General features: G+C 36.9%; 3 protein-coding genes across 3 annotated transcripts; 1 reads left to right on the forward strand and 2 right to left on the reverse strand.

Moving 5' to 3' along the window:
• Positions 1-753: 753 nt before the first annotated feature.
• On the reverse strand, positions 754-6,834 carry LOC141295409 (serine/threonine-protein kinase pim-1-like). The gene is made up of 7 exons (XM_073826613.1): positions 6,486-6,834; positions 5,363-5,578; positions 5,129-5,274; positions 3,766-4,144; positions 3,112-3,288; positions 2,900-2,988; positions 754-1,083 (listed from the first exon to the last, which is right to left on the reverse strand). Exons 1-7 carry the CDS (start codon positions 6,832-6,834, stop codon positions 754-756), a joined length of 1,686 nt encoding a protein of 561 aa, XP_073682714.1.
• A 1,441-nt stretch (positions 6,835-8,275) lies between these two features.
• On the reverse strand, positions 8,276-14,125 carry adprs (ADP-ribosylserine hydrolase). Its single transcript, XM_073826864.1, has 6 exons — positions 13,630-14,125; positions 11,989-12,085; positions 11,689-11,896; positions 10,317-10,504; positions 9,034-9,134; positions 8,276-8,823 (listed from the first exon to the last, which is right to left on the reverse strand). The coding sequence occupies exons 1-6, from the start codon at positions 13,802-13,804 to the stop codon at positions 8,447-8,449; spliced, it is 1,146 nt and encodes a 381-aa protein (XP_073682965.1). The 5' UTR covers positions 13,805-14,125; the 3' UTR covers positions 8,276-8,446.
• A 273-nt stretch (positions 14,126-14,398) lies between these two features.
• haus2 (HAUS augmin like complex subunit 2) lies at positions 14,399-19,754 on the forward strand. The gene is made up of 7 exons (XM_073826865.1): positions 14,399-14,551; positions 15,992-16,097; positions 16,181-16,276; positions 17,361-17,430; positions 17,510-17,642; positions 17,781-17,889; positions 19,017-19,754. The coding sequence occupies exons 2-7, from the start codon at positions 16,011-16,013 to the stop codon at positions 19,128-19,130; spliced, it is 609 nt and encodes a 202-aa protein (XP_073682966.1). The 5' UTR covers positions 14,399-14,551; positions 15,992-16,010; the 3' UTR covers positions 19,131-19,754.
• The last annotated feature ends 655 nt before the right edge of the window (positions 19,755-20,409 follow it).

The following is a 20,409-nucleotide window of genomic DNA, read 5'->3' on the forward strand; positions in this document are numbered from 1 at the left end:
ATCACAATTCTGAGAAAAAAAAATCAGAATTGCGAGAAAAGTCTGAAATGCAAGTTTATATCACTCATTTCTGACTTTATAACTTGAAATTGCGAGTTTATATTTCACAATTCTAAGATAAAAAGTCACAATGATTTTTTTTTTTTATTATTCAGTGGTGGAATAAGGCTTCCATAATATGGGCCACTATCAGGTAACCCAAGTTTTATTTCCTCCCAAAGGCCATTTTAATATTTCGGACCTTGTCTGCAGCCAAATTACACGCTGATACTTTGGGCTTCAAACAATAAACGGAGGCCCACTCTGAGTTGCTTACCTGGTATTACCTACCTGATGAGTTTATTATTCAAATCAACATACAAAGTGATAAATAAATATACCTCACTTTTTGTGTTTATTTTCACATTGTTTTTTTTTAATGTGGTACACATGTGTAATATAGAGGAATCACACCAGTCACCGGAAACAGTGAGGTTGTGATCCCTAGGATCAGCCTTAGCAGGAACCTCTGGGATCAGTGAAGTTGAGTTGAAAGAGGAGCTCTGCGACTGCAGCAGCCTTAGACACCAGCTCTGACTGAGACTGAGACAGGAAACACTGGATTAGCCTTTGCTGCAATTTCTTTGGCAGACATAGCATGAATCTCTGCACCATCATGAGAGGAACTGATGTGCTTCAGTGTGACCCGGTTGGTTATGTCAGGTTGTACTGTGACAGAGCTGTGGAGCTGTAGCAGGCTGGGACAGGGACCAGCTACATGATCTCTTTGACCTCAGCAGGTTCAGGAACCTTTAGGATCTTTGGGACCCGGTTGCTTGTGGCAGGAACTTTTGGAGTGTCAATGTGAGGGACTCCTGGAACCAGCAAAGGGCATCCTGAGATTTTCAACCTATGTGGAGCCTCAGCAGGTTCTGGAGGAGCTACAAGAACCTTTAGGGTGGCCTTCACAGGAATTTCAAGCAGTCCTGACAGGATCTCTGGGCCCAAGGCAGCTGAGGCTATGATTGCAACCTCTGATGTGTCTGTGACACTGATCTCTGGGATCTGAAGACCACTGGCAGTGCGAGGAACTTGTGGACCAAGCTTGACAAAGAGCTCTGAGTGACCCCATTGTTAAATATATGATTGGATGGTTTAAAACTTAACTAACTAAAATTAAACAAACTAAAAAAAAAACACATCCCTAGGCTAGTAGTTCCGCAAGACGCAAGAACTACTGCCACAAGCCAAGGCGCAAGACGCAACCAAGGCTTGCCAGCCCCGCCAGACGCTAAGGTTGGAGGGATGGGGGGGGACTAACTTAACTAAAACAAAACAAACAAACAAACAAACAAAAAAACCACACATCCTTAGGCTAGTAGTTCCGCAAGACGCAAGAACTACCGCCTCAAGCCAAGGCGCAAGACGCAACCAAGGCTTGCCAGCCCCGCAAGACGCTAGGGCTGGAGGGATGGAGGGGGACTAAAACAAAACAAAACAAAACAAAAAACACATCCCTAGGCTAATAGTTCCGCAAGACGCAAGAACTACCGCCTCAAGCCAAGGCGCAAGACGCAACCAAGGCTTGCCCGCCCCGCAAGACGCTAAGGCTGGAGGGATGGGGGGGGACTAACTAAAATAAAACAAAACAAACAAACAAACAAACAAAAAAAACACATCCCTAGGCTAGTAGTTCCGCAAGACGCAAGAACTACCGCCTCAAGCCAAGGCGCAAGACGCAACCAAGGCTTGCCAGCCCCGCCAGACGCTAGGGCTGGAGGGATGGAGGGGCCACTCGTGTCAGCTCGCCAGACGCAGGGCTGACCTTCTTTTCCATGACTTATAGGGGGACCTGAAACACAATGTATGAGCATTGACTATACTGTTGAAGCAGGTCTTGAAGAGTGGCAGGAAGCAGGTGTCCAGGTTGAAAGAATCAAACTAAACCAACAATATACAGTTGAAGTCAAAAGTTTACATACACCTTGCAGAATCTGCAAAATGGTAATTATTTTATCAAAATAAGAGGGATTATACAAAATGCATGTTATTTTTTATTTAGTACTGACCTGAATAAGATATTTCACATAAAAGACGTTTACATATAGTCCATGAGAGCAAATTAAAGTTGAATTTTAAAAAGATTACCCCGTTCAAAAGTTTACATACACTTGATTCTTTTTTTTTTTTTTGGTTTGTTTAGTGATAGTTGTTCATGAGCCCCTTGTTTGTCCTGAACTGCCCGCTGCTCTTCAGAAAAAATCCTTCAGGTTCCACAAATTCTTTGGTTTTTCAGCATTTTTATGTATTTGAACTCTTTCCAACATTGACAATAACAATGTGTTATTTTGAGATGCATCTTTTCACACTGAGGACAACAACAATCTTTTTTGTTCATTTAGTACTGCCTTTCATAAGATGTTTCCCAGAAGACAAAATAAGTTAAATTTACCCTGATTTTTAAATTCCAAAAGTTTTCACCCCCTGGCTCTTAAAGGGATGGTTCGGAGTAGATTTGACTTCATTGCTATGCACTCCGAAGCCCATGTAAATACCCCATCCGAAGTTTTTTTTTTTACCTCAAAACCATACAGTTATTGTTGGAAAGGGTTCAAATACACAAAAATGCTGAAAAACCAAAGAATTTGAGGCACCTGAAGTTTTTTTTTTTTGAAGAACAGCGGCCAGTTTAACTGTACAGGGCAAACAAGGGACTTGTGAACAACTATCACTAAACAAAAAAACAACAACTGTGGATCATTCAGGTAAAAACACATCTTATTCAAGTCAGTACTAAATAAAAAATATCATGCATTTTGTATGATGATATGATCCCTCTTATAATTACCATTTTGCAGATTCTGCAAGGTGTATGTAAACTTTTGACTGTATACATTTTAGCTTGTCTTAGACTTAGTACCTTAAACCAGTCATGGTCCAGCATCTCCTCCAAATAAAGCCTCTTCTCTGGGTTGCTCTGCAGGCATCCTCTAATGAAATGGCAGCATTCTGTGCAAGATGTGAAAGATGTCTGAGTATTACCTTCAATTTAACACCTGCTTTCTAAACTAGAAAAGATTCATGCAACAGCCACTATTTTTCTCTTTTATATGATTAAGTAAATCGTCTCACCATCCGAGAAACCCGGCTGGAACCAGATATCGGCGTCCATCAAGCCGATATCACTGCTGTCCGGAAAAAGGCTGGTGATCATGGCGAACAGCAGCACGCCGAGAGACCACACCGTTGCCTCTTTCCCGTGGTACTCGCCCTTCTCATAGTACTCGGGAGGGGAGTACATCGCTGTCCCTGAAGGCAAGAATTTGTCACGTTACTCTGACTGAAATGGCTTTCACAATGTGTCACTTCTGATTGAGTCTCAAACTAAATGTTTCACTGCAAAACATGCTTTTCTTACTTAGATTTTTCTTGTTTCTAGCTAAATATCTAAAACTTCTTAAATCCAGTTGGATTTTCTAAACGAGTAAAAGTCTTGTTTTCAGAAAAAAATAGTCAAACTTAGAACAAGCAAAATAATCTGCCAATGGGGTAAGCAAAAAATCTTATTTCAAACATAAAACAAGATTTTTTTGCTTACCCCATTGGCAGATTATTTTGCTTGTTTCAAGCAAAAAAAGCACTTAATTTTGACTTGTTTTTCTGAAAACAAGACAATATTTGTTACTCGTTTAGAAAATTTTTCTTGATTACAGACTTTATAGTTATTTTGGCTGGAAAAATGTAAGTAGGAAATGGATTTTTGCAGTGTTGAAAGATAAAGCATACCAGTGTAGGTGTTATAAGCAGAGCTTTTCAGGAGGTCTCCACACCCGAAATCGATCAACTTGACCGTCAGGGTCTCCGTGTTGACAAGGAGATTTGGCATTTTGATGTCCCGGTGAAACACCCCCCGGGAACAGCACACGGCGGCGGCGTCAATCACCTGCCGCAAGAAATGACGCGCTGACTCCTCACTAAAGAGGTCGCCGTGCTGCCGCCAAAAGAGGTGCATGTCGACGCAGGGTAAGGGCCGCTCCAGAACCATGATATACTGGTCTAGATGGTCCTGCCAGTCCAGCAACTCTATTATGTGCTGACAACTTGGGCCTTGATTGGCCTTGATTGTCAGGGCCACCTCTAGAGGCACTGGTCTGGGATGGTCAGGCTAGAAGAAGGACAGATCAAATAAGGATTTAGTCTATTGATATACAGTGCCTTGCAAAAGTATTCATACCCCTTAATTTTTAACATTTTGTTTTGTTGCAGCATTATGTTAAACTGCTTTAAAGTAGTTTTTCCCCCACATCAATTTACACTCCGTACACCATAATAATGACAAAGCAAAAACCAGATTTGCACATTTGACAAATGTATTAAAAATAAAACACTGAAATAAGTACATTGCATAAGTATTCATACCCTTAACTCAGTACATAGTTGAAGCACCTTTACAGCCTCAAGTCTTTTTGGGTATGATGTGACAAGCTTTGCACATCTGCATTTGGCAATTATCTGCCATTCTTTGCTTCACCTTTTCACCTCTCAAGCTCTGTCACCTTGGATGGGGGCTGGCAGACATTTTCTAGAGTCCTAACGTTAGTTGTTCCAGTCGTCTTCCATTATGGATAATGCTTCTGTGAACCTTCAATGCAGCAGATTTTTTCTGAACTCTTCCCTAGATCATTGCCTTAACGCAAGTCTGTCACTGAGCTCTACAGGCAGTTATCTTGACCTCAGGACTTAATATGCATTTTCAGCTGTTAGACCTTTTCTGAAAGGTGTGTGCCTTTCTAAATCATACTCAATCAAATGAATTTGCCACAGTTTAACTCCACTCAAAGTGTAGTAACATCTAGAAGCAATATGAATGCTCCTGAGCTAAATTTTCGTGTGTCCCAGAGCAATGGGATCTTTTCAGTTTTTTATTTCTAATAAATTTGCAAAGTTGTTACAAACCTGTTTTGTGCTTTGTCATTGTGGTGTATGAGATGTAGATTGATGTGGAAAATAATGTAATTTAAAGCAGTTTAACATAATGTTGCAACAAAACAAAATGTGAAAAAAAATGAATACTTTTGCAAGGCACTGTATGTACTTTAAGATGTTATAAATGCAAACAGTGACTGAGGGAAAAGCGCAGTTAACTTACAAGGCAGATGTATGAATTATGCTCCGTCTTGGCTGCGAATTTCACAGCCACCAGGAGGCCGTCCTCGCACCGTGTCCCCTCAAAGACGGAGCCGAATCCTCCTTCCCCCATCTTCTTGCCGATGGCGTATTTCCAGCAAATGTGGTCTATTAAAACATGGTTATTTTTAATAACTATTTAAACATTGCTTCTAGTTAATTTAATTATTATACTTTGGATTTTGACTGGACTCACCTTCAATCCTCGTGATCTCATTACCGTCCAGCTGTCTCAGCAGATGCGATGCGCTCGCACCTGCTGACGGACAAACTGAACCGTCTAGATCTTGAGGCTCATCGGCCACCATTTGCTGGACCTCGGCGCTGAAGTAGACTCCAGAACTGCTGAAAGGAGGCTCCTGATGGTCATTCTCCTCCACAGTACAGACAATGTCCTGGAGAGAAGTGTAACCTGAGGAGAGGAATATCCACCAAAGTAAATATGTGACCCTGGACCACAAAACTTATAGCAGTAGCCAAAAATACATCGAATGGGTCAAAATTATCTTTTTCTTTTATGCCAAAAATCAATAGGGTATTAAATAAAGATCATGTTCCATGAAGATACTAAAGTAAAGTAAAATTCCTACCATAAATATATCAAAACTGAATTTTTAATTAGTAATATGCATTACTAAGAACTTCATTTGGACAACTTTAAAGGCAATTTTCTCAATATTACATTTTTTTCCCCCACCCTCAGATTCAAAAATTTCAAATAGTATCTCAGCCAAATATTGTCCTATCCTAGCAAACAATACGTCAATGGAAAGCTTATATGTGACCCTGGACCACAAAACCTGTCTTAAGTAGCACAGGTATATTTGTAGCAATAGCCAAAAATACATTGTATGGGTCAAAATTTTTATTTAATGCCAAAAACCATTAGGATATTAAGTATAGATCATGTTCCGTGAAGATATTTTGTAAATTTCCTACCGTAAATATATCAAAATGTAATTTTTAATAGGTAATATGCATTGCTAAGAACTTTATCTGGACAACTTTAAAGGCAATTTTATCAAAATTTTGATTTTTTTTGCACTCTCAGGTTCTAAATTTTAAAATAGTTGTATCTCGGCCAGATATTGTCCTATCCTAACAAACCATACATCAATGGAAAGCATCTTCCTGCATATTCATATTAATTCTTCATTTAGGTGTACTTTTGACTAGTTTAAGAAGTTAAACTTCTTTGTAGCCTACTATTTCAGCTATAGTACGACAGACACCGTATAAGAAAGCATTTTTGTAATGTGTAAAGGGTTATATTGTGTGTTTTGATATACACTGCTCTGGTGATTAAAACTGTAATTTACCATCAGATTCAGAACACCTCCTGGATGGTTCGTCTCCAGCATCCTGGTCCACCTCACCCTGCTCCACCGGCTCATGCTGAGCTCTGGTGGATTTAGGGCGAGAAAAACAGCAGAAAAGGGAGGCAAACCTCCGGAACCTCCTCTTTTTCAGCCTATTTTTCTCTCGCCCTTTCTTCTGCCCGCCTCCTCTTCCACCACCGATAGCCACAGACGTCTCGTCTGGACGAGGATGGACCTCCGCCTTGTGGTCGGTGGGTGTAACTGGTGTACGGGGATTGACCTCGTTCACACTCACACAATTGTCACCTCCGTCCTCCGCATTTTCTCTGCGAGAAAGTCGCTGTCCCATTTTCAACAACAAACGATAAAAACGCTATCAACAACTGTAAACACCGCTGATGATAACAACTCCTTAACTCGCTACAAAGTGAGCAGGTGAGCTTCATGCTTTTTATAGTGCCGACCAACGTTCGAAAACTCATTATGATGAAAGCAGGAGATTCTAACCTAAAAGGTTTAAACAATAATAACAAAGAAGTATCTAATGGTGAATGATTCATTAAAAAATTATATATATATATATATATATATATATATATATATATATATACATACATACATACAGTTGAAGTCAAAACTTTATATACACCTTGCAGAATCTTCCAAATGTGTATTCTTTTACCAAAATAAGAGGGATCATACAAAAAAAAATGCATGCTATTTTTTATTTAGTACTGACTTAAATAAGATTTTTCCCATAAAAGACGTTTACATATAGTCCACCAGAGAAAATAATAGTTGAATTTGTAAACATGACCCTGTTCAAAAGTTTACAAACACTTGATTCTTAACACTGTGTTGTAACCTGAATAATGCACAGCTGTGTTTTTTTTTTTTTTTTTGTTTAGTAATAGTTGTTCCCTTTGTCCTGAACTGTGCTTCAGAAAAATCCTTCAGGTCCCACAAATTCTTTGTTTTTTTCAGAATTTTTGTGTATTTGAACCCTTTCCAATAATGACTGTATGCTTTACAGAAGGAAAAATGATGCATTAAGAGCTGGGGGTGAAAACTTTTGAACAGAATGAAGATGTGTACATTTTTCTTATTTTGTCTGAATGTCATATTTTTTTTCATTTAGTACTGCCCTTCAGAAGCTACAGAAGATACTTACATGTTCCCCAGAAGACAAAATAAGTTAAAATGACCCAGATCTTAATGTATAGTTTTTCTTTCTGAAGCATCAGTGAGTGTTTGAACCTTCTGTAATAGTTGCATAAAAGTCCCTCAGTTGTCCTCAGTGTGAAAAGATGGATCTCAAAATCATACAGTCATTGTTGTAAAGGGTTCAAATACACAAAAATGCTGGAAAACCAAAGAATTTGTGGCACCTCAAGGATTTTTCTGAAGAACAGCGGGCAGTTTAACTGTTCAGGACAAACAAGGGACTCATAAACCATAAAACACAGCTTTGGATCATTCAGGTAACAACACAGTATTAAGAATCAAGTGAAATATCTTATTCAGGTCAGTACTAAATAAAAAAATAATATGCATTTTGTATGATCAGTTTTTTTTTGGTAAAATCAACTGTATATATATTATGTTTTATTCACTATTTCTATGGTTCAAAACAGAATATTTTGTTGTTTTAAAAAAATGAAATTGGTAATAAAGTAGAAAAACTGCAAAAAAATAAAAAGGAGACATGTTTACTAGTACACTTCTAAACCCTATTGTATATTGTTTTCAGAACAGTGTTAAATGTGAAGAAAGGACAAAACACAAGATCATTACCAATAAAATGGTACCATTTTGTTCTTTTTATTGTAAACATTTTCCACAAGAAGTTTCACATTTTTATAAACATAGATGATGGTATATTAGCAAGTGCATTTGACACTGTGTGCCAGGTAAAGTTTGACTTATGTGTGTCTGCGTGTTGCATATGGCCGTGTAGTGGGTCAGTCAGTTTTTGTAGTGTGCTGATCGCTGGTGCGTGTGTGCGCTTGATTGTTCTCGCAGCTTGATGTCCCCCTGTCCTCTTCGAACTGTGGAAGGCAGTAAAGACCATACAAACGGCTCGCTATATCATCTGCCTCCTCCACCCCTTCGCAGCTCTTCTGCCAGCTCTGGGGAATGGAGTCGAGGCCATAATGTGCCCCTGCGATCGCCCCTGCCATGCAAGCAATGGTGTCAGTGTCACCACCCAGAGCCAAGCTGTAGGCTATTGTCCTCTCCAGTCCTCCGAATCGCTCCGGCAGCCCGTCCCGGGGCTCTAAACAATGCAGCACGCAGAAGATAGCGGTGGGCACAGACTGTAAAGCAGCGATGCCATTCCCTGATACAAAGAAAGAGTGTCAACTAGTGCTGGGTGATATACTACATTACATTAAAGTTTTCATATATGATTCATATAAAGGCACAATCAGGGGAAAAAACTGCGATACAGATTTTGTCAAATCACAGTAGTGTCAACTTCACGAAAAGCAGCAGAATGCGCCTTTATGAATAATCAGATCAACGCAAATCAATAGTAATCGATACTAACCCAGTTCAGATATGACCTCCTCAATGCTCACGCTGTTTCTGTCCATAAGTTCTTTAACTCTGTGCAATCGTGAGCAATATGGGGACTCTGATAAATTCAGTCTGTGGAACAAAACATAGTGGCTTAGAATCCATAGACAGTACTATAATAACTCTCCTTAATGGACTGTTCACCCCAAAATAAAATAAAAATCTGTTGAAATTCACTGTTCTGTCTTCTATGGAACTCAAAAGACATAAAATGAAAGTCAGTGGGGTTCAATGTCATTTGGACAGTGTTATTTTAGTATTATTTAAATACCATTATAGTATTTATTATGGCTGTCACTGACAATTATTTTGGTAAACAAGTAATCGTTTGAATATTCTGAGAATTAAAGGGTTAGTTCACCCAAAAATTAAAATTAGCCCATTATTTACTCAACCTCAAGGCATCCTAGGTGTATTCCGAAAAAAAGTTATGGAGTTATTAAAAAATATCCTGGCATTTGCAAGTTTTAGAATTGGATAGGCGGGTGTTTCTCTTCATCAGTCCAAAATAAGTGCAATAAAGTGCATCCATCCATAATAAAAAGTGCCTAACATGGCTCCAGGGATAAATAAAGGCCTCCTGTAGTGAATCGATGTGTTTTTGTAAGAAAAATATCCATATTTAACATTGTGAATCTCGCACAAACCAACGTTTGTTTACAGGAGAAAAGTTTCCTGACTTTAGTAAAGGAAAACCAGTCTCCTCTTGGCTTATATTGACATCCTCCAACATTTTTCTTTACAAATCCTCATTTAGTACATCTGATTTTTGACTGTTGTTTTGTTTTAATCTCTCCACGGCACATTCAAGTTTGCACAAGCTTGCGCAATATGTTAAGTTTGCGCAAGCCCAAAGAGCATGAGTGTGTTAACTTAGCGCCAGAGTGATTTTTCTTACAAAAACTCATTGATTCGCTACAGGAGGCATTTATTCACCCCCCGGAGCTATGTGAGCCACTTTTATTGAGGATGGATGCACTTTATTGGACTTTGGATTGATGAAGAGAAACACCCACCCATGCGATTCTAAAGCTTAGAAATGCTAGGATATTTTTTTAATATAACTCCAATTGGATTGGTCTGAACGAAATAAGTCATATACACCTAGGATGCCTGGAGGGTGAGTAAATAATGAGCTAATTTTCATTTTTGGGTGAAGTAACCCTTTAATGACATGAGGGTGAGTAAACAACATACTTTTCATTTTAAGGTAAACTATCCCTTTAAGATTGTTTTTTCCATGGATTCACTTACGCTTTAGCATCAATCCGGGCTGTTTCATCATTTTCCATCTCTTCCATTTCTAATATCAGTTTGTTGATGAATTCTTTTGGCAGAGCCAAAGCTCCTTGGAGAGACAGATGGACAGCAAGGGCCTGCAACGCCGCCCCATTGTAGCCCAAAGAGCATGAGTGTGTTAACTTAGCGCCAAGCCGTGAGTACTGCCAAAAGCAAATGGAAGGACAGAATGTTAGCCCGGGACAGTCCAAATTAGCCTTTCAAATTAAGCATTTAAACAGTGGTTGTCAACCTTTCTGACTCAAAGGCCCCCTACAGTCAAGCACAATATTCAAAGCCCCCCTTCCAACCCATATACACTATGATTTCGACATTTTACTGCATTCTGACTTGCATATTTTGCTGATTATTGCTGCTGAAAATGGTCAATTATTGTCATGTTTTTGGCTGTACTAAGGCCAGTACTAGGCCAGAAAAAACACTTGGAGTACTATCAACTGCCAAAAGTTATAACAAATCAAGGAGAAGAGTGCAAAAAACTGTCTGAGGAACAAAAGGTGTTTGTGGTTGGCCAAACTGAACCAGGATTTCCAGAGAAAGAATCTTGAGAACATTTTTGTCTGTTCTTATAATTTTCGGTCACATAGATGAAATATTATGCTAATATCTTAATTAATACTGCTCATCCGTATCTTTACCACCTATTAACTTTAGTTTGTCAAAATATTGCACCCTTTCCTGCTCACTGTATGTTTTAGCAGCTCTCATGCTTTTTTCATGGTTTAAACAGCATAAATTAGCAAAACAACGTATTCAGAAGTACATTAACCGTGCAATCCATGCTGTTGCTTATATCCGAGTATCGCCGATAAAGCCGCATATCCAGGTAACTGACCAAATTGTGACGTAAGTGCAAACCCTCTATTGAGAATTTTTTTTTTTGATTTATGTGTTTTTATCTTTGTAATTTGAATCTGAGTTAATTACTAATTTAATATATGTGACCCTGGACCACAAAACCAGTCTTAAATAGCATGGTTATATTTGTAGCAATAGCCAAAAAATACATTGTATGGTCCAAAATTACATATAACCATGTTCAGCTTTCATATGATAAATCTCATTATCAAAAAAAAAAAAAAAACCCTTGTGTCACATATTATTAAGAATTTATTCATTTAAATATGTTTAAGCCATCCTGAGGGCCCCTAGTGAGCTCCAGCACCCAGGTTAAGAACCACTAATATGAATCCTCGTTATATAAATTCTAAAGCTACTGCTGAGTGCATTTCAGTCTTTTATGACTAATTCAAAATGTCAAAAACGCTTCAAGTCAAGATTACTTAAAGTACACAAGCTTAAATTCGATAATCAGTTGCCTGGTTACCTTGCAGACATCAGCGCGACTTTTAAAGGCCAAGGCAAAGGGTGCTGCTCTCATGGCACCTCCATTTCCGAAAGAACCACGGCCTCCGAACTGCGCCTGCGCCGGCTGGAAGACATCCTTCAGATGGGGCGACGCAAGCTTCCGCAGTACCTGTATGACACCTGAGCCGTATCCTCGCCCCGGAGCAAGGGCATACTCCTTTGCAAATCTGGAATCAAGTACAATGATAAGGAAAAATGAATATTTGCTTAAAAGGACATTTTTAGCCTTTTTGTTTAGCCATTTCCAGTGATAATATACCTTCGAGCCATGTCTCGTTCATCAAACGCCATCCTGGTGAGGAGTGAATCTGCAACGCATCGCATCATGGCTGTGTCATCACTGTACTGAAGAATTGCTGGGGAAAATGAGTAATTAAGAAACAATGAAAGAAAGTATACATGTGTTTTTATATAAACACTATATTGTCAAAAGCATTGGGACACCCCTTCTAATGAAGTGGTTTAATTGCTTTAGTAATTTTCATAAGTATCTTAATGTTCAGGCATATAATGATATTCTAGGGAATTTTGTGCTTCTAATTTTATAGCAACAGTTTTGACAGGACCCTTTTCTATTCTAACATGACAATGCCTCAGTGTGTAAGGTAAGGTTCTAGAAGAAATGATTTAGTCAATGTGGAAGAACTTGACTGGTCTGCAGAAGGCAGCTAAGTTTTCTCAGCTTTGGTGTGACTTTAAATGCAGACTTTGAGCCAAAAACTCATCACCAAACACCAATGACTTGTACATATGGGTACAGACATTTTAGACACTTCCAAAAACTGTTGGGAAACAGAGATGGGAATACAATTTTGAAATACACGAATTATGTTTCCATCTTTGTTGCCAGTTTTGAAAGTGCCCTTTTCTGTTCTTAAGAAGGTGGTGTCCCAATACTTTTGTTGTCCATGTAGTGTATGTACAAGTCATTCGTTTTTGGTTTTGGAGTTTTTGTCGCAAGGTCTGCCTTTAAAGTCACACCAGAGGTGTTCAACTGAGATTAAGACTTTGCTTTATGCAGACCAGTCAGTCAAGTTCTTCCAAACTGACTGAATCAATCATTTCTTTTTGAACCTTGCCTTATACACAGAGGCATGGTCCTGTAAGAATAGAAAAGGGTCCCGTCCAAACTGTTGCTACAAAATTCAAAGCACACAATCCCCTAGAATATCATTATATGTGTAAACATAAAGATTAATAGAAATTACTCAAGTAGTCAAAGCTGTTCATTGAATAATTTTGGCAATATAGTGCACACACACACACACACACACACACACACACATATATATATATATAAATATACATATATATATATGTGTGTGTGTGTGGCATAAATGATGCATAATATGCCTCGCTAACATTGAAGAAAAATATTATTAAAATATATATAGTACATTAATTTCACGAAAAATGTTACAGTTCTCATTTGTGACCCCTAAATGACGAAATATATATATATATGAAAGTTGAATAAATAAGCTTTTAATTAATGTATGGTTTATGATAGGACAATATTTAATACAACTTTTTACAAATCTGGAATCTGAAGGTAAAAAAGAATCAAAATACAGAGAAAACCGCCTTTAAAGTTGTCTAAATGAAGTTCTTAGCAATGCATATTACTAATCAAAAATTACGTTTTTATATATTTATGGTAGGAAATTACTTCATCTTTACTTCATCTCCTATAATCTATTATTTTGACCCATACAATGTATTGTTAGCTATTGCTACCAATATACCCGTTCTACTTATGACTGGTTTTGTGGTCCAGGGTCACATTTCAGTAAGTCTGATATGGCCTTCTGATACTATAGCAATCTCAAAGACTTAATACAAACCTAAGTATTTTTGTATTCGATTCTATAATATAATTGTAAACTACAATAATACTCACCATCGCCCCGTGTATCATCCTCCAGAGCGCTGAGATGCTGAAGGACTCGATCTAAAGGTACATCCACAGCGCCTTCAAACTCACCGCCGATACAGTCGCCCAGCACCGAACCGACCAGAGCACCGCGGAACCGGGACAACATCACAGGCGCTGATATACGCGCCGCAGCCGACATTTCTCTTGCTGTATCTTACTGTAAACACAAGCTGCACTCGAGAAATCGATTCAGACGGACCTAGTATGATTCTAGCACAGTGACATCTGGGGTTTGTTATGGTGGAGGACTGTTGTTGTCATTGTGTGACCCGCTTCTTACCGCAGCTTGTCAAATATACACGCATCACGGTTCATCAAACTATTAGCGAATATAATAATTTCGATCGATTTGGTAAAACTGCTACACCTAACTTTGCAGAAACGCTCGTTTCTTTTTGTATTTAATGCTTTCGTTTCGTTGTTTAATGACTGGATCACTGCGCAGATCTTTGCAAACAGCAATGGCGCGCAGTTATTGAAGAACGTATGTACGTTTCCACGTCTGCTGATTCAACAAATTTTAATTTCAGAAATAATTTTAAATATGGATACAAAACCGTTGTAGATAATTTACATATAATTTTTTATTTGTTTTACAGTGCAAAAATTCTCCTTTGTGGGTATTTGCGAATCTGCGGACAACGTTTCATTTCGCAGCACGCTACACTTTCCATGATCTGTATATCATATGCTTATTATTCAGGTTAACGTTGTGGATTGTGCGAATATATGCATATGTTTACGATATCAGCGCTTTTTATACGTTTCCGTAGCTGTGCCAGTTTTCACAAGTAGTTTTCAAGAGAAAGAGAGGCGGTAAATTGAAAATAACACAACAGACGTTTTGTCAAAATCAGACGGATCGAGGACATCTCATTTAAGAACGGTAAGTAATAACGTTACTGGACGCCTTGAAAAACAATAAGTCAAGCAGCTGTATAGTCAGTGTAGCACCTATATTAGTATATCGAAGCAAATAAGAGCAACAAGCTAAGTAAATGAAGGAGAATTCCCTGTTTTAACAGAGTTAAAACATGTTTTGAGAGTAAATCTAATGTTTACCAAAGTATAAAGTTTTTGTCTTTGCTTGCAACACTTTACCGTTGAAACTTTGCTGGTGGAAAAATACATATTTCAATTCTATTGTGAACGAACGTTTCTTGGGGAAACACAGAAGTGTTGTTAGCCAACCGTACACCTCTGAAATATATATATATTTTTATTCACTTCTCAAGTTTTTAACCATTATAGTTTAAGTCAAAAGTTTACATACACCTTGTAAAATCTGCAAAATGTTTATTATTTTACCAAAATAAGAGGGATCATACAAAATGCATGTTATTTTTGTTATTTAGTACTGACCTGAATAAGATATTTCACATAAAAGACGTTTATAGTCCACAAGAGAAAATAATAGTTGAATTTATAAAAACGACATTGTTTAAAAGTTTACATACCCTTGATTCTTAAAACTGTTTTTACCTGAATTATATTTTTTTCTATTTTGTTTAGTGATGAGTTTCTTGTTTGTCCTGAAGAGTTAAACTGCCCACTGTTCTAAGAAAAATCCTTTAGGAATCAGGTCCCACAAATTCTTTGGTTTTTCAGCATTTTTGTGTATTTGAACACTTTCAAACAATGACTGTATGATTTTGAGATCCATCTGTTCACACTGAGGACAACTTAACGAACTGATATGCAACTATTACAGAAGGTTCAAATGCTCACAATGCATTAAATGCCAGTGGTGAAACATTTTGAAAAGAATGAAGATGCATGCATTTTTCGTATTTTGCCTAAATATCATATTTTTATTTTATTTAGTACTGCTCTTCTGTAATAGTTGCATATGAGTCCCTCAGTTGTCCTCAGTGTGAAAAGATTGATCTCAAAATCATAAAGTCATTGTTGGAAAGGGTTCAAATACACCAAAATGCTGAAAAACTAAAACATTTGTGGCATCTGAAGGATTTTTCTGAAGAACAGCAGGGGACTCATGAACGACTATCACTAAAAAACTAAAAAACAGCTGTGGATCATTCAGGTAACAACACAATATTAAGAACAAGTGCATGTGAATTCACATTTTCATGTGAAATATCTTATTCAGGTCAGTACTAAATAAAAAACAACATGCATTTTGTATGATTCCTCTAATTTTGGTAAAATAATGAACATTTTGTAGATTCTGCAAAGAGTATGTAACTTTTGACTTCAACTGTATATAACAATAAGTTGTAATAAATTTTGCTTTAATAATAAAAAAACAAGCCCTTATACACCTTCATTTTGTTTTAGACTTTATTGTATATTTATTTGCCATCAGGTTTGGAAACTTCCTTGTTATGAATCCCTGGGACCCCATTACTTACACAGTGACACCTGCTGCTAAGATTTTAGCCAGATGTGTAACATCAGGCATCATGACACAGGTAAACTAAGATGTGGTTAATTTTGAGAGATTTAAGACTGTTATGGTGGATAATGGCATGCATTTGTGTTATGGCTCATATAGGAGGAGCTTGATGCTCTCCCACGGGAATCAGAAGTTTTTTCGTCATCTTTACTTGAAGCTGAGCAGCTGAACAGAGTTAGACATGATCTTGAACAGGTTGAAAACAAATTTCATATATTTTTATTTCACCACTTACTATTTTTCTGAGATAGTTCACCTAAAAATGAAAATTCTGTCATCATTTGCTCACCCTCAAGTTGTTCTAAACATTTATGAGAATATTAAGAATGTTGGTAACCATCAGTGTTGGGGGTAATGCATTACAAGTAATGCAAGTTACATAATAATATTACTTTTTCCAAGTAACTAGTAAAGTAACGCATTACTTTTTAATTGACAAGAAAATATCTGAGTTACTTTTCAAATATGTAATGCCAGTTACTTTTCCCCCCATTTATTGATTAAAAGCTCTACTGTCCCCATGTTGAGAGAAATCATAAGATGTTACTTTAGTTCTAGAATAAATGTGAACATGCATTAATTCATCTCACTCACTAAAAAAACAGATACAGTATTCCTCAAAATGAAAAAAAAAAACCCAGTGAAATTCAACGCAAACCTGCAATGATTAAATATTTTTTATAAAAAAAATATCTATGTATTTAATCCCATTTTATTAACCGATGTCTTTGCTGCCGACGTTCGATGATCCAATTCATCCATAATAATAAGCAAAAATTACTCAAGATAATCGAACATTTGTTTTCCTTTTTTTTATTGCTAAGAGTTGACATTTTTCTTCTGTGGTCTACTGTACAGACGTGAATTTACTTTTCTCTAAGCCTGAGGCTTTTGGTGTAAAAAGGCTTTTACATTTGCCAAAAATAGAACTTTTTATATTTTTGGCACAAACAAGCAATCTCTGCCCAGATTTAAAAAGTAACACAAAAGTAACATAACACATCACTTTCCATAAAAAGTAACTAAGTAACGTAATTCGTAACTTTTTTAGGGAGTAACTCAATATTGTAATGCATTACCTTTAAAAGTAACTTTCCCCAACACTGGTAACCACACAGTTGCTGGAAGCCATTATAGTAGGAAAAAAATACTATGAAAGTCATTGGCTACCGTCAACTTGATGGTGAGTAAATAGAAAAGAGATAAATGAAAAAAGATTTGAATTTTTGGGTGAACTATCCCTTGACATGATTTTCTTTCTGTCATCCACTCACTGAAGACTAATTTAGATTTAGAGCTGCTGAAGCTGGAAAGAGATGGTGCAGACGTCACTCACACTTATTATCTCAGTAAGTGTTGCAAATTGAATCATTCACATCTGGTTTACACAACTGTCTCTAATTTTACTAATGACTGTTTTGTTGTAAGGTCAGAGGTTTGCTTCCTTGCAACAGTTCACTTCCCACCTTCAGGAAGTGCTGCGAGAACAGACAGTCCTACGAGAGAGACTCACAAAGCCAATGTGCCAGCAGAACCTGCCTCTTCAGGCTGATCTTCACAGGTCAGATGCATTTAATGTGCCACTCTAAGAAAAAGGTTTTCATTTGGAGTTTTTGAGTGGTACTTATTAAATTCAATACTGTCACTGATTATTGATTATTGCTTATTTTTTACATAATTTTCTTACTAATTCTTACAGATATGTGGTAGAGTTAATGGAAATGGTGGTGGAGTTCATTCAGAACTTGGAAGTAAAAATTCAAATGGTTCAAGCAATTCCAACCACTGACAGTTATCTGAGTAATTTGGTAAGTGCATATGTATAGAACTATAGTGTTTAAATGTTCATATACAGTTGAAGACTAAAGTTTACATACACATTGCAGGATCTGCAAAATGTATTATTTTACTACAATGAGAGCGATCGTACAAAATGCATGTTATTTTTATTTAGTACTGACCTGAATAAGATATTTCACATAAAATACACTTGATTCTGTATACTGTGTTGTTACTTGAATGATCCACAGCTGTTTTTTTATGTTTAGTGATAGTTGTTCCTAAGTCCCTTGTTTGTCCTGAACAGTTAAACTGCCTGCTTTTCTTTAGAAAAAGTCCTCCAGGTCCCACAAATACTGTGGTTTTTCAGCATTGTTGTGTATTTGGACCCTTTCTAACAATGACTGTATTATTATACAGTCCATCTTTTCACACTGAGGACAACTGAGGTTCAGACGCTCACTGATGCTTCAGATAGAAAAAACAATGCATTAAGAGCCAGAGAGTGAAAACTTTTTTAATTTGAAGGTCAGGGTAAACTTTTGTTACTAGGAAACATGTAAGTATTTTCTGTAGCTTCTGAAGGACAGTACTGAATGAAAATATATGATATTTAGGCAAAAAAAGAAAAATGTAAACATCTTCATTCTGTTTAAAAGTTTTCATCCCCAAGCTCTTAATGCATCGTGTTTCCTTCTGGAGCATCAGTGAGCGTTTGAACCTTCTGTAATAGTTGCATATGAGTTTCTCAGTTGACCTCAGCGTGAAAAGATGGACCTCAAAATCATACAGGTATCATGTGGATCATTCAGGTAACAACACAGTATTAAGAGTTAAGTTCATGTAAACTTTTGAACAGGGTCATTTTCATAAATTCAGCTATTATTTTCTCTTGTGGACTATATGTAAACAACTTGAAATCAGTAAAATATCTTATTCAGGTCAGTACTAAATAAAAAAAGAACATGCATTTTGTATGATTCCTCTTATTTTGCTAAAATAATGAACATTTTGCAGATTCTGCAAGGTGCATGTAAACTTTTGACTGCTTTGAAACCAGTGTCTATGTGTGATTTAGATTTATTCTAGCAAACCCGTCATGTTTATAATGTGAATGCATATTGTAACTGTTCTTTCTGTTACTCCTCTCCATCAGAACAGTGCCAGAACTCAACTGCTGGCTCAGGTCACTGAAGTCGAGAACCTATACAAGCAAGTTCTTAAGCAACGAGGCCATCTACAAAACAACAGCAAAGACATGTCCAGTTGATAAAGAATTCAGGATATTCAAATATAATGGCGCCTATCATTTATTCAAGATACTAGTGGATATTAAATTAATTAAAAGAACTAATTACAAGGTCACTGACTAGATTTAGTACACTGTATCTTCCAACTACATGATCATATTTTGTTCTCATGGTTTCTGTTTTGTCTACCTGTTGGTTGCTGGCATCTTTGACACAGAAAACTTATTTGATCTGTTTTAATTCATAGATTATATACTGCAGCAATATGTAAATACATAGGTTTTTTTTGTGTGTGTTAATGTTAAATAATAAATACATGTTTCATATTTAAAGCCAAAATCTGAGAGTCTGTTATTTATTGTTTGTGTGCACAACATATAGGTTCCTTTTGCTGATGCCTATATCCACCTCATTTTTTCTGTAAGAGAGGCTCCAGCCATTTGTAAATTTTATGGGTCTGGCTTCCAGTATTGTCTGTGTCCAGCTATTTTTAGCTCTACTAAACAGTTTGGTTTGTTACTTGATGTTGCAAATTGGTGTGTCTTGCCATATTATTTTAATATATTATCTATATGAACACATTGATTTGTAATCCAAACAGTTTTACCGTTATTCTTCTCATTTTTCCTTATAGCGGCTAATAAACAAATAATGAACAAATAAAAACATGCATACAAAATACATGTTATTTTTGATTTAGTACTGACCTGAATAAGATATTTCAAATAAAAGGCATTTACATGTAGTTGAATTTATAAAAATTACCCTGTTCAAAAGTTTACATATGCTTGATTCTTAATACTGCGTTGTTACCTGAATGATCCACAGCTGTGTTTTTTATTTAGTGATAGTTGTTCATGAGTCCAGGTCCCGCAAATTCTTTGTTTTTTCAGCATTTTTGTGTATTTGAACCCTTTCCAACAATAACTGTATGATTTTGAGGTCCATCTTTTCACACTGAGGACAACTGAGGGACTCATATGCAACTATTACAGACGGTTCAAACACTCACTGATGCTCCAGAAGAAAAAAATGGTGCATTAAGAGCTGGGGGGTGAAAACTTTTGAAAAGAATGTGTAAATTTTTCTTAGTTTGCCTAAATATCATATTTTTTCAGTTCGTGCTGCCCTTCAAGACTACTTGTTTTCCAAAAGACAAAAAACTAAGAATCTGTAGGACCTGAAGGATTTTTCTGAAGAACAGCATGCAGTTTTGGGACAAACAAGGGGCTCATAAACAACTATCACTAAACAAACAAACAAACAAAAAACAGTTGTGGATCATTTGGGTAACAACAC

The sequence above is a fragment of the Garra rufa genome, chromosome 21, assembly GCF_049309525.1.
Source record: "Garra rufa chromosome 21, GarRuf1.0, whole genome shotgun sequence".
Lineage (NCBI taxonomy): Eukaryota > Metazoa > Chordata > Actinopteri > Cypriniformes > Cyprinidae > Garra > Garra rufa.

Bases quoted from the DNA above. Each gene is read 5' to 3' on its own strand.
- LOC141295409 (XM_073826613.1), bottom strand. From the start codon at position 6,834: ATGGGACAGCGACTTTCTCGCAGAGAAAATGCGGAGGACGGAGGTGAC. The intron at 5,579-6,485 runs GTAAATTACAGT...TCCTCTCCTCAG, and splicing joins GAGGTGTTCTGAATCTGATG to GTTACACTTCTCTCCAGGAC. The intron at 2,989-3,111 runs GTGAGACGATTT...CATCTTGCACAG, and splicing joins CCAGCCGGGTTTCTCGGATG to AATGCTGCCATTTCATTAGA.
- adprs (XM_073826864.1), bottom strand. From the start codon at position 13,804: ATGTCGGCTGCGGCGCGTATATCAGCGCCTGTGATGTTGTCCCGGTTC. The intron at 11,897-11,988 runs GTATATTATCAC...ACTTGATTCCAG, and splicing joins GAACGAGACATGGCTCGAAG to ATTTGCAAAGGAGTATGCCC. The intron at 8,824-9,033 runs GTTAGTATCGAT...TCTTTGTATCAG, and splicing joins GGAGGTCATATCTGAACTGG to GGAATGGCATCGCTGCTTTA.
- haus2 (XM_073826865.1), top strand. From the start codon at position 16,011: ATGAATCCCTGGGACCCCATTACTTACACAGTGACACCTGCTGCTAAG. The intron at 16,098-16,180 runs GTAAACTAAGAT...TGGCTCATATAG, and splicing joins CATCAGGCATCATGACACAG to GAGGAGCTTGATGCTCTCCC. The intron at 16,277-17,360 runs GTTGAAAACAAA...CACTCACTGAAG, and splicing joins TTAGACATGATCTTGAACAG to ACTAATTTAGATTTAGAGCT.